General features: G+C 46.7%; 1 protein-coding gene across 3 annotated transcripts in view; it reads right to left on the reverse strand.

The window, feature by feature from the left end:
* Srgap3 (SLIT-ROBO Rho GTPase activating protein 3) overlaps window positions 1-14,225 on the reverse strand; it is a 229,136-nt gene that overhangs the window by 92,305 nt on the left and 122,606 nt on the right. For all 3 annotated transcript variants that reach the window (XM_041680344.1, XM_041680337.1, XM_041680352.1), the window contains exon 3: window positions 10,933-11,095. In XM_041680344.1, coding sequence (XP_041536278.1) covers window positions 10,933-11,095 — 163 coding nt within the window. The remainder of the gene's footprint in view (window positions 1-10,932; window positions 11,096-14,225) is intronic.

The following is a 14,225-nucleotide window of genomic DNA, read 5'->3' on the forward strand; positions in this document are numbered from 1 at the left end:
CTGTTCTTGACTGTGATGTAGGGTTCCGACCTTGATTTCCCTGAAACCACAGACTATAACCAACAATTGTGAGCGAAATATTGAACTATTTATAGAAAACATCTCTATAAAAATTTGTATGTGTGTAGATGGCTTAAAAAATCTTTAGGTTATACTGAAAAATGGAATTGCTTGGTTGCAGAGCCTGTAATTCTTTCTCCATTGATACTAGGTAATTTGCAGCTGCCATTGATAATAGACAATTTACACTCCTATGACAACCCCTGACACTTTACATACTGGTCCCCACCAGGGACTGCTTAGTTAACCCACCCAGCAACGGGTTGTTCTGAGTACCTGTATGAGCATTCTTTCTTATTTTTAGTACTGCAGTTGCATCTTCTGCGACCTGCGCAGCTGTATCTCTTACCCACATTCCTACTGGGCTGTTTGCTCTTTTCTTATGTATTTGTAAAAGCTGATTTTATTAATTCTGTAAAGACCAAATATCTTCGCCTTGTCTCAAATGTATTTTGTCTATTAGTCTACTAACTTATGATTGTTATTGTATGGACAGTTTTTAAAGTATTATAATTGAATTTACTAGTATTTTTCTTTTGGAGTGTATATTAATTTATTTTTAATTTAGAGTGATGGAGAAATGGCTCAGCAGGTAAGAGCATATACGATGCTTGCAGATGACCCAAGTTTGGTTCCCAGAACCCACAGCTCCCCGTAAACTCAGATTCAGGGGATTTGACACCCTGCTTTGGACTCCACAGGCATTGGCACTTAATGTGTATGTGTCACAATCATCTCCTCTCTCTCTGTCTCTCTCTCTCTCTCTCTCTCTCTCACACACACACACACACACACACACAAACACACACACAAATGCACACAATCTCATAATCTCCAACATTTTCTTCCAATCAAGTTTTTCTGTTTATCTTTAGTATTCGAACTTATCTGAAATACACTTTGGGGAAATAAGATATGGGTTTTGTGGGGTTGGAAAGGGGGTTGTGTGTAAAAATATAGACATGCCTGTGCATGTGTGTGTAATATGTAGTGTCTGTGCAAAATCTGTTTCTATAACTCAGAAGTGAAAGCCACCAACCAGTTGAAGCAGCTCATCTGCTAAACTGTCATCCTTTCTCTTTCCTTTCTCACACTACTGCTATGCCCCAGGCTCCCCTGTGCTGAGAGCTGGTTTACCCCTCGGCTCTGCGCTGCCCTTTTCACTTTTCTAGCCATGCTCTAGGACTTCTGACTATCGCCTTAGAGGAAGGATCAGTATTTGATAAGTCCAATGCCCAACAGGCACGCATGCGGGCACGCATACCCACACTTACCCACACACCCACACACACACCTGAATTTCTTTTTCTTTTGGGCGGGGGTGGTTCAAGACAGGGTTTCTCTGTAGTTTTGGAGCCTGTCCTAGAACTAGCTCTTGTAGATCAGGCTGGCCTCAAACTCACAGAGATTCACCTGCCTCTGCCTCCTGAGTCCTGGGATCAAATGTCTGTGCCACTACCGCCTGATTTAAACTATAGATGATTCTAAAGATTTATTTACTATATGCATTTGAGTGTTTTGCCTGCTGTATATATGTATGTGTACCCCATGCATGCCTGATGCCCTCAGAGGTCTGAAGAGGTTGTTGGATTCCCTGAAACTGGAACCATGGATGATCATGAGCCACTGTGTGGGTGCTGGGAACTGAACCCACATCCTCTCTAAGAACAGGAAGTACTCCTAACTGCTGAGCGGTATCTCCAGCCCAAACCACAATAAAGCTAGAAATTTAAAATAATATATAAAAATATTTGAAATGGCCAGGCATGGTGTCCTATACCTTCAATCCCAACACTTGGGAGGCAGAAGCAATAGATTTATGTTCAATGCCAGTCCACTCTACATTTCGAGCTCTGGGCCAGCGAGGGATACACAGTGATACCCTGCCTCAAAAACAAAACAAAAATATTTAAAATAAGGGGAGAAAGCCCATCACTTTAAATAACCCATGCAAAGTGAAATTACAATGGGAACTATGCGGTATTTATGTCTGGATGGCAATGACGGTGCCATATACCAAAACTCCTGGGATGTGGCTCATTGTGCATCGGCAGCATGAATCTGCAATCACTCTTTTCTTCTCACTATGCATTTTAATGACAATTCCTAACTGAGTAGGATTGGCACCCAAAAACATTATTAACTTGTGCATATTAATCTTATGAGCAGACATGAAGCAGGAAGCAGGTGGTGGTGGGGGTCTTAAGTGGGCCTAGTTTTCCTTTTTTTTTTTTCTTAAATGGTAAGAGTTAGAAGCACGCCTTTTCGACATCAAGGGTGCCTCTTCCATCCACGTTGTACAGGCTAGAGGTACTAGCCAAACTAATAAGGCAAGAAAAAGAAATAAGAGGTCACAAAAGAAGAGACAAACACACCAGCTTCTTTGAGATGCTAGAGGTGATGTCTTCCCAAAATTTGTTTAACCTGTGGACCCTGAATAAAACCTTCCCAGCATCCCCCCCAACCTCTAATCTCCGTCACTTCATTCCTTCTCAAAGACCTGAAAACAACCCTATTACTCACTAGCATGTACTGATTGCTTACTGTGTGCTGGGTGGGCATTTCACATCATCTTTTAATCTTTGACCAGCCATTGGAAGGAGATTTCCATTCGCTTCATTTTGAAAATGACAAAACAGAGTGGAAGGATCAAACTGTGCTCAGATGGCCGAAGGCAGCAGGGTCTGAGGTAGAGTCTCTAAGTTCAGCCACAGTTCTGATCAGCCGTGGTGCGGGTCTGCTTCTCCTACCCACTCAACTTGGCTTCTCTCGCTTCCCTCAAAGCGCTGTGTATTTGTCGAGGACACCATCGTGTGACACTCAAGCTTCCCTGCAGGACTGAGAACGTCCTCCTAGGAAATGCTACCTATAGACACCATGGTTGGAGGAGCAATCTGCCTAAGCATGCGCACACCCTCTTCAGAGACAACTGATCAATCAGCGTGAGGATAGAAGGGCCAACCTCTAGGCTCAGCTCTGCAGGTCCGTCTCAGCTTCTTATGACTCCACCACACACTCTGCCCCTTGATGCCTCCTGCTCCCCGTCCCTTTCCTTCTTCAGGTGGGACCCCCAACCCAACCTGTACTATATCTCCATGAGCATCAGCTTCCCAAGGAAGCCAAGCTGTGATCAACGCTTAGCACCAGTGTTCACTGCAGCACTGAATCCATGACACCATGCCTTCCTTGAACCTCCCTCTGAATGAACTTGGGTAGGGATGGCCACCCCTCCCTGGTGCTCCAAACAATCACTTCTTTGTATCTAGCTCAACTTCTATACTACCCTGGAAGCATCCCAAAGGAGGGCGCTATGTTTAAACTGTTTCTCTGGCCTGTTCATCGCCTGTCTCTACCACTGAGTTGGATGTATCTGAAGTAAAACTGCAGCCTCGACCTGCTTGGGTTTCCTTATCTGTACAATGGGGTGATGGGAAGTCTTCTTCTCAGACTTACAGAATTCAGTGCATACAGAATGCTTAGGGCCTTGTGCAGAATAAGCACTAACTGTTTCTTTGCTACAATTGCTTATTTGCCATCATACTAGCACTGGCAAATGTGTATTGAATGAGCAGGAAAGGCCGTTGAGGCCTGCTTCACAGGCTGTCTGTCTCCCTGGGAGACAGTGGAGACAGGCTGAGGTTCTTCATCTCTTTGTTCTCCCACCCCAGTGCAGACCTCACCGCTGGACCCTCCAGCATGCAAACCCTCACTCTCTCCTGCAAGAAAATAAAAATTGAAAAATAAACTTGGCTTTGAATCCAAGGCCACGGCTGCTTTTGATCTGTTACAAAGCAAAGCAATTATTGGACACAAAAGCCCTGATTTATTTATGAAATGCAATGGACATCTTCGAGGCGGGGACGAGAAAACTCACTAAAGACCAAGTCCTTGTTGCCACACAGTGAAGGGATGCTTTCAAACACAGGCCCCCCAAATGCCCTCTCGTCTCTGCTGAGAGTCTCTCCTCATTAGCGCTTCTTCCAGAATGCTGCAGCTTCCAACAATCAAATTCACATCACGGCCAGGGCAAGTAATTAAATTCCACAGGCATCGGCGTGCAGAATAATGGATGGCTATTGTGAAGGGAGCGGAGGAAAACAGAAGAGCCTGCAAATGGGCTGGGCTTCAGTACCTACTCTCAGAAACAGGCAGGGGAAAGAGGGATGCCTGTGACACACAGTGACCCTCCCAGCTGGGGTGCTGAATAGGGCTGGATTCCCCAAGTTTAGCTACATAGTGAGTTTAGAGAAGCCTGAGCTGTCTGAGACCCTAAATCACAAAACCAAACCAAACAGGACTGCCTACGGCCCAGCCTCCCTAATGTTGTCCAGGATGCGTATTGACTCTTTTACTTCATCTTCCCCACCTTTTCCGACTTTGCGTTTGTGGTCTCCCCATTAAACATTACCTGCCAGTGGGCGTCATATTCTAGCCTGGGGTAGCATCCCCTGGAGAGCTTGGGGAAGATTATTTCCCTAGCAGACACAGGCCTCTGTTTCCTTACCTATAAAACAAGAAGGCTGCACTGGAAGTTCTTCCCATGCGGGTCTCCATAGTCGACTGAGATTCCAACACAGATTCTCAGGCCACACTCTGGACCTACTGGATCAGCAACTGAGACTATGGACCCCAGAGATCTGCCCCAACACGTCTCCAGGGGATGCTACCCCAGGCTAGAATATGACGCCCACTGGCAGGTAATGTTTAATGGGGAGACCACAAACGCAAAGTCGGAAAAGGTGGGGAAGATGAAGTAAAAGAGTCAATACGCATCCTGGACAACATTAGGGAGGCTGGGCCGTAGGCCGTCCTGTTGGGTTTGGTTTTGTGAGATAGGGTCTCAGACAGCTCAGGCTTCTCTAAACTCACTATGTAGCTAAACTTGAACTCCTGATTCTCCTACCCCCATCTCCCGAGTGCTGAGATTATAAGCAAATGCCAAAACACCTGGTATGAAATCTCCCAAGTTTTAAAATGGTCTAGCTTAAGGTAGTGGTTCTTAGCCTGTGGGTCACGACCCCTTTGGGGTCAAGCAGCCCTTTCACAGGGGTCACCTGAAACTATCAAAAACCAGGTATTTACATTACAATTCATAACAGTAACAAAATTACAGTTATGAAAATGCTGTGGTTGGGAGTCACCACAACATGAGGAACTGTATTAAAGGTTCGCAGCACTAGGAAGGGTGAGAACTGTCTTAACGTAATAACCAAGCAGGTTATGTTGAAGAGCTGAATTCAGCCTAGCCTGCTGTCTGTCCCCTCAGTTCTGGTGTGCCTCTGACCTCCGTCACAATCTGTTCTGTCTCCTGAGCTCTTGCCTCGCTCCGGAGCTCCCAACCCTCTCTCACTTGGCACACTCACCTTTACTCTTCAACACCCTCACTGCCAACTCGTTCTCAGGCTAGAGATTATGAGAGTGAAGTGAGGGCACAGTGGCAGCAATGGCTGAGAGCTCACATGTCCAGGCACAAATAGGAGGTGGTGAAAAAGAGTCTTTTGAAACCTCAAAGCCTGGCCCCAGCCACACCCTTCTTCCAGCAAGGCCACATTTCCAAATGCTTTCCAAACAGCTACCAAATAGGGACCAGTGCTCAAGGCGTATGGTGTAACAGGGCCCAGACCTTAGCATGACTGACTCCATGATGGAAGTTCCTTTCAGGCTGTAAACAGTTCCACCTGCCAAAGCTAAAACAAAGGCCTAACCCACCAAAGTCCATAGTTCTGGCAAATTCTCTAAATGTACTAACTTTGCTTTTGAGCTTCTGTAGTTCTACTTCTGGCCAACTATTTGTGTTAACTGAAGGATGTCAACCCAGAATGTGGTTTTTGTGCTTCAAAGCTCACCCTGAGAAAGACTCAATGCTACACCAGGATCCTGAACACCCGGTATAGTCACAGGCCCGCTAATAAAGCTTTTCTATTGGCAATCTTCTCTGGTAAATATCCCACAACAATGGGAGACATCTCGTTCAAATCAACACAGAAGGCTACACACACAAGGACGGCATGAGGATGTTATGACACAGGCCTTCCCCACAGATGAGGAGTTCTTGCCTCTTGAGAAAATCCTAGAAACTTCACTGAAGTAATTTGGCCAGAATCTAATGAGATAAGTTTTAAAGAGATTAACATGGGGGGGGGCAGTGTACAGGGGTGTGCAGGCCAAAGCTTGCCAATCCTTTCTCCCCAGTGCTTCTCACCCTAGACTACTAGAGGTCGGAGAAAACTCAGCATGACCTATGGGGAGCAGCTTGAGAAGATACAAGTGAACGAGAATGTTCGTCTCCAGGCAGCAAAGACCTGGGCGGACCACCTTCATGTCTGTCTCCAACCCACACATGAGTTTTTACACTTATTGGATATTTGTGGTCCTCAGGAACCCAAGAGCAAAAAACTCATAATATTTCATTTCTGCACTGAAGGCATGTTGATCATAGCTGTTCCCAGATAGAGGGCAATCCTGAGAGGTAAGGCATATCCTTCGTTGAGGGGACGCCTAGTTAAATATGGTAAGAAGAACTGGAGTAGAGGGCTCAGGGGACTTCTAATATCTCTTCTCATAAGGACCACACCAACTTTTCTTGGGGAGCCACCCTCACCCATCCTCAGGCTGTGGATCAGCGGGTTTGAGCACCTCTTGCTCCAGAGATGGGCATCTCTCCCACACTTAGGCCTTCCTCACCAGACTGCAGCAGCAAGGGTGATTGCATGTCTGTGCTGGGCCAATCAGTGCTCAGAAAATCTGATGCTAGATTCAAAACATGAGATTCAAGCCTGGAGCTGCTGGGAGCCCCCTGGTCATAAACGTGGGACAAACTAACTAAGAAAAGGCTCCTCACCAAAACTGTCCCCCTGAAAACTGGGAAACAGACACCAAAGTCACATAGCAGAAATAGGCGATTTCCTGGAAACAATTCTTACGTCCCTAGAAACACACCCATGCCTGAAGCCAAGGTCACCTTGTAAAGGAGGGAAAAGCCTTTCCCCCTCAAGCGGGTTGAACTGTATTTCCGTTGTCCACGGACACAGGTACTGACCATTCCAGAGGGCCCTCTAAGACCTCATTCTGTTCCACTTTGCTCTGTTTGAGCCAGACCCCTCCTCTTAAAGTCAGCTTCTGAACTACCTTTCCCTGTTGCTGGGGACTGAATGCTGGGCTAGACATGCACACCAGTCAAATGTTCAGTCTCTGAGCTCCATCCTGAGCCCATCTGTCATGGAACTGGGGGTGAGGGTATCACAAGCTATGCCCAAGTCAGGTCCAGAAACCTGTTCTCAATAAACCAATAAAGAGAGCCAATTTAAAAGTGGAAAGCCCTCCCCACCCAAAAAAAAAAAAAAAAAACCAGGAGGAGATTTATTCAATGCTACATTGAGAAGACAGAAAGAGCTACATAAAAACCCTCAAGTCTGTCTTTGGGGCCCTGAAGTGAGATGGAAGTTTAAATAGAGGGCAAAGGACTTGCACACTTGACACGTCCTGGTCAAGGTGTGGTCCCGCCCACCGACCCATCTTTCCCTGGACTCAGTCTCATCCTGAAAAGGTATTCTGACAGGTTGCTATACCTGTGTGAAATATCTTACAGGGAAACAAATATGCACACATGTGCACACACACATACACACACGCACGTACACTCCTACCTTTTCCTTTTGCTAGCATGAAGTTCCTGGAGAAAACCTTATTTCTCTGGGCTCCATTGTATCAAGATCTGATAGTCAGACTGAGAGATACAAGTATCTCTTTGGAAGATCCTCATTTCTGACAGGCCAGTTACACTCCTTTGTTTTTTGAGACAGGATCCTCTAGGTTGCCCAGGTTAGTCTTGAATTCACTCTGTGGCCTGAGTTGGCCTTGAACTTATGATGAACTCATGATGACTCAGTGGCCCGAGCAGCTGGATGACATTAAGTGACCTAAGTTTTTAGAATTTTCAATGCTGTCATTTCTGCGTAGAATAGAGTCCCCATGAGCTAGGAAGTAGCTCAGTGGTTAAGAGCACGTTCTGTTCTGGCAGAGGACCCAGGTTCAGTTCCCAGCACCCATGTTATGGCTCACTCTGCTTGTAACTCCTATTCCAGAGGATCCAGCGCCCTCTTCTGTCATCCACAGGCACTGCATGCACCTGGCTCACACACACACACACTAAGAGTGCACATGAAATAAAAAAAAAATTAAAAATAACCAAATCAAAATAAAACAAGCAAACAACTATAATCCAGACTCCGTGAAAGGGAGCGTAGAGAATGTTGAAAGTGTAAGAATCAAGTGAGAAGATGGCCGGCAGGGCAACTATTTCAAGCCCACAGCAACCATTCCTGGCCTCCTGCAGCTCGACTGTTACAGTAAGATTGGGTGGGTGGTCAGGAAACACCCCACCAAGCCCTAGGATACCATACTGGCCACACGCCTCCATGCGAGGGACCATTAGTGAGCTTCCATTTCTTGAGTATGTTCAGAGTGCCATACCTTTTGGTGGGACTTCACCTGTCTCTGCTCTTTCAAGTGCTCCCCAGTGTGAGCATTGTACCAGACCCACTTCCCAGATAAGAAAACTGAGCCTTAAAGAGACTTTGCCAGGGTGGTCAGTGAAGCAGTACAGAGACAAACTCTAAAAGCCTTGCCTCACTGATGGTAAGGGGCTGAAGCCACACTTAGGCTCTCCTTGAAGCTGCCCAAGACTCTCTCCCATCTACGTAAAATGGGGTGTGCCCCCCATTCGCCCAGGACTTAGTCCTGAAGTGGTTGATACAGATACAAGAATTCTCCCTATATAAGAAACACGGGCTTAGCTCTGAGTTATTTCTAATACGGGCAAAACAAAGGAACCTCACTGGGCTCAATCAGCCAGGCAGGCTTGTCCCCAACCCTCTCCCAGCCCACAGGGGCCAGGTCAGTTCCTTTGTTCTACAGGACGGGCCTGGTAACAAGGCAGCCAGGAGCTCAGCTGCGGACATTTTTCATTATTTTCCACCCTGTTAACCTCCATCACACGTCAGGCTGCTGTCAGGCTAAATGAGAACTGTGAAGATTTATCTCCCTTGTCCCAGGGCTCAGCTCGGGAAAAGACAGCCTTCGTTTCCTAAAGGCCTTGCCGGCCCTTTCTCCCTGAGTCATTCCCACCCAGGCAAGGCTGTGACAGCGGTAGCGGGCGGGGGCCAAGCCAGGATCAGGACTCCAAAGCAGCAGACAGCTAATGCTTGCTGGCTGGCCTCTGCGAAGCACTGGGGGGTGATAGATTTTTTTTTCTGGCACTATATTTACTGTTCTAATTATGTTTGCTTATGCAAATATTAAACTCAGACCACATTTCATAAACATGGCTTCAGGAAGAAACCAGAAGTATTCTGTGTGGTGGGAGGTCATGAGGCAGCAGCCACAGCCCTTCTGTGGACGCCACCTTCAAAGGGGACCATCCAAGCACAGACCTTGGGAGGGTGATTCTATTTCAAGTCAGCAGCTTGTCCCCTTCCTTGTGTGTCTAGCCTCCCTGGGTCACTGGATCACTAAACTGTACCTCAGCTACACTGAGTGACAACCGCTGCTATCCTAGGGTCACAGCCAGCTCTCACAAAGGAAGGCCAGGCTAGCCTGCGTTGCCCACTCCCCTCCAAGGTGTTTTTACCCATTTCACAAGAGAGAAAACTGAGGCACGGAAAATGTAAGTCATGAACCCAAAGATACACAGATCACACGAGAATGGCGTATCCTGTCTAATGCTAGCGGGATGGTCTGTGAGCATTTCACAAATGAGGAAACTGAGGCACAGGTATGAGTCACAAGCCTGAAGATATATGGGACACATGGGTTTTTAAAGGGATAGTACCAGGATTACTTTCTTTCTAAAATATTAAGGAATCTAGTGTCCTGCTACGGTCCTTCCCCACAGGACAGCATGCCTGACCTTCACACAGGCCCCCCAAAGCAGTCAACTTCAGCCTCGCTCAACAGACTAAAAGAAAGCTAAATGACACACCCATTTTATAGAAAATTCAATTCTTTGCACAGTTACATAGAGTCTCCATTGTGTAAGACGCGTAGGACAAAGGCTTTAGGGGACATAAGAAGTGATGGCTCTCTTCACGCTTGGCTCCTGGATATTTCCCTGGGTAAACCTTTCTTTTAACAATGGAGTATTCCACCAAAGCCTGAAAAGTAAACCAACTTTTGAGCCTATGATTCTCATTGTGGAAACTGATCCTGATTAACAATGGACGTGGGGAGAAGCTCACAGTGGGGCTTTCGGTAACAGTAAAAGAACGGCGTTTACCGAAGTGTTCAACAGAGAGACACCAGGCACGTAGGTCGGGGTAAGTCTATATAACAAAATGCTGTGAAGGCATTCAAGACAGAAGTTTATTTTCAGTGTGGGAAAGTTCTGACAGAGAGCATCACCTAAGTTTGGTAGGTGACATAAGCAGGCAGTCACATCAAATACACAGTATGATCTTACACGGGGAAAGGTGTACGCACTCTAGAAAATGCACAAATTAGAGGCACTAGCGGGAAATTTATATAGGTATACATTCTTAGAATTTTAAAACTGGTTGACAGGCAAAATTTCTGTTGATTTAAATTTTTGTGCCCATGCCCACCTCCACTTTTCCAGATGGCCTATGATAAACATATACTACATACCTAGCTACGTAAAGGCTTTTACTCTTGTGTCTGTAGGTGCTAAAGAGGCTGAGTACACACAGTCTTTCAAAGGCACATACAGAGGTCAAATTTGGGCTGGAGAGTATGGTGAACTCCTCTGCCCCCTGTATCATTCAACGCCTGCCTTTCTGGTCCCTTGTCCCCAAAATACGGTAGAATATTGTCATGGCCAGTCTGGGAAAGACACCTGGGGCAGATAGGGCAGCTCACCTTTTTGAAGAGTCTGATGACATCCTCACTGATCTGGGAAAGACGGACGATGACATTGTTCATGAAGATGTCATTGAGGGTGGCATGATCTCGACTCTCCCGCCGGGTCTGATGCAGTACCAGATACCAACAGTTCACGGGTGAGAGGAGGTATTGGTCCTTCCTGTGGGAACCAAGATGGCTCAGGTTGGCTTCACGTCAGTTCACGTGGTCACTCACTTTTGACCCTCACAGTCACCTTCAAAGTCAATCTTATTACACTTCTTACAACTATGGAAACAGGCCAGAGGAGAGAAGCGATATTTCATGGTTGTAGAGCAAGCAGCTCTAGAGCTAGCCCTTGGGGCCGATGACTCTGTCTCTGTCCTGGGCCATCCATGCTCGTCTTGAATGTAGCACTCATCACATTCCCTCCCTCTTGTGGGAAGAATCTATCTCAACGGGCTGAGAAATATTAAACAGATTGCTCTGAAATATTTCACGGTTGCTAGGTCTATGCAGTGGAAAACAGAAGAAGCTACTTCCTTTCTGCTAACCTGCCTCCACTAACCCACAGAGTCCCTTGGGCTCTTAACACCTTTGTCCTTCCCTAGGGAGCTCCTGACCTCCTAAAAACCAGTCTGACAATGATGACGCTTGAAGGAGCTGGGGAGGATAGGCCTGAGGGGTTCAGAGTCTGCTTGTGAGAGCAGAGGCAAAGGAAAATACAGGCACCTACAGGATAAATAAGCCTTTGTCCGATAGTGACTGATGGGCTATCAGACTGACTCTAGCTGGGGTCTAGCTGGATGCCATGCTGTGATCTGAAAACATATCAGAAATGCATCCTCCGCCCTTGCAGAATCAGAGGCACTGGGCTTGGGCCTGGCAATTTGGGCTTAAAGAAGCCCTCCAGGCACTCCGATGTGATCTGATGTCTGAGAATCTCTGTGTATCACTGCTTCCCAGGCTAATGAGACAATCGAAAATCTCTCTTGGCTCTACTTTCCCAAAGATTCTTCAGTGGGGCTCAGGAAAAGGGGTACATGCTCTTCTGTAAGGAGAAAGGCAAATAAAACCCTAAACTCAATGCAATTGATGACCCCATCTTGACACATAGCATACCTGAACTGGGGTTCTCCTTCTTCTCTCACTGTGCTTTCTATTGTGGAAAGAAATATTGTAAACAAGGCCCACCACTAGTTCCAGAGAACCCCAACCCTGCCTTGTTCCACCCTTGTTCTGAATGACTGACTCCTTGGGGAGCAGGCTAAGTAAGGAAAAGCAGCCACTGGGTCAGGTTGTGAGGAAGGTTAAGTGCTGACTCCAGCTGTTACTGCACCCTCCTCACCAGGACACAGCAGAGGTGTTGTGGAAAACAGCCCCATGGGCTTCTGGGATGTTCGTCTCTCACCTTCCCCCAGCTCCTGGAATTTGAGAAGGTAAGAGAAGAGGAGCCATTTAACTTCAAGGAGTTTTTTCTTCTTCTATCACCAAATGGGCTGGAAAATCTAGGCAGCAAATATTTGGGAGAAGAGAGTTTGGGACAGAGGGAATGGTCAGACCAGCAGCACTGGCTTTACTGGGGAATAATTGGAAACACACGTTGTCAGGGTGAGTACGCAACTGCCTAAGAAAACATAAAGAGGATGCAACACTAACGAGCCACCCTTTGCTGACATTCTGGAAAGATCTGAAATGGTAAAATTCAGGCCTAGCTAGGTGCACCGATTTCACAGCCGGTTCTGAGTGGGCTGTGTTCTTCTACAGGCGTCTGTAACACAGACTCTGCCTTGAAGGGGTTCCCTGTCAAGAGGTTGAGATCAAAGCAAAAGAAAAAGAATTAAAGAGGAGACCATGTAGGTCAACAATGTGGATGCACCCAGAGCACCCGTCTGCTGGAGTTACAGGAGCCGTGCACCCTAAGCACTTTTACACTGGTCCCTTCTGTTTTCATAACAGGCTCCTCCTTCTGGGAGTTGCACACCGTGTCCTTCTTGCTACCTGGACCACGCTAGCAACTCCTTCCCTGGCTGCCTCCTCCACTTCCTGTATAGCTCAAGTGCCATTCTTCTTCAGAGTCATCCCTTGACCGTGGCTGACAGTGGTTCTCAAGTGTCCTCTCTGGCCAGCAACACTGGCATTGATAGGAGTTTGTTGGAGGTACAAACTGTCAGGACCACTAATCAGAAACCCTGGAGTTTGGCCAGGCACCCTGGCTTTACAAGCCCTCTTGGGGATTCGGATGCATGTGTGACTTTGAGAACTACGCTAAAATTTGGACCTGAGCGTCTCCCAGTGGTTCCCAGGGTGGTGTTGTTAGGAAATGAGGGAATCTTTTTAAGAGGTGGGAGGCCATTAGTTCACTGAAAGCACAGCCTCATGAGACCTCAGGCCCCTTCTCCACTTCCTGCCGTGAGGCTATCAGCTCTGCGATACCATGAATTCACACCACACCATGATATGTTATGCCCTACACACATACGCGGGAGACCTGGAAGCCCAATTGTTGAGTAAAACCTATAAGACTGTTAGCCCAAAGCAATAGAAAACAAAACCAAAAAACTTTCTCTTCAGAAATTGACTATCTCATGAAATTCCTTGTTGTTACAGAAGGCTGCCTGATGCATTCTGCCTTTAATTTCTAGGCCCCTCCTTTCACCTTCCTGGGAACTCTTAGGGAGCAGGTACTGTTTCTGTTGTACTCGCTGTGCTCAGGGCCCAGTAAGGTGGCAACCACAGAGCAGATGCTACGCTAAAGGGACCCTTGAAAAAAGATTTCATTTGTACTGGGGTTTTGAAGAATGGATATGGGGCTCCAATCAGAAGTCTGTGTGTGTGTGTGGTGTGTGTGTGTGTGTGTGTGTGTGTGTGTGTGTGTGTGTGTGTGCACGCGCGCACGTGTGTGTGTATGTGGTGTGTGTGTGTGTGTATGTGGTGTGTGTGTGTGTGTGTAAGAGAGAGAGAGAGAAAGAGTGAGGGAGACTGAATAATAAATCATCTCGGGAAGCCCTGAATTCTGAGGCTACTACTGGAAGATGGTTAGAAATGAGGGACTGGGAAACAGCATAGAGACTTGACTGCAGCATGCATGGAGTGTCAGATCAAGTGGTTGGGACTCTGCCATCTAGGCTATGGAGTTTTGAGCCCACATTACATAGTGGAATAACCTCGGGGACTTATCAAAATACCAGGACACAGTGCTAGAGTGGAACTTGCTATTGGTACTTTAAAAACATTCTTCAAAAGATTTTACTCTGTTGTCAGAATTCAGAATTTTTTTTCTTGGAAGTAGGAAGTCACAGAGGTTATGT

The sequence above is a fragment of the Microtus oregoni genome, unplaced genomic scaffold (assembly GCF_018167655.1).
Source record: "Microtus oregoni isolate MIOR12 unplaced genomic scaffold, Mior012 000002F_ref0000024, whole genome shotgun sequence".
NCBI lineage: Eukaryota > Metazoa > Chordata > Mammalia > Rodentia > Cricetidae > Microtus > Microtus oregoni.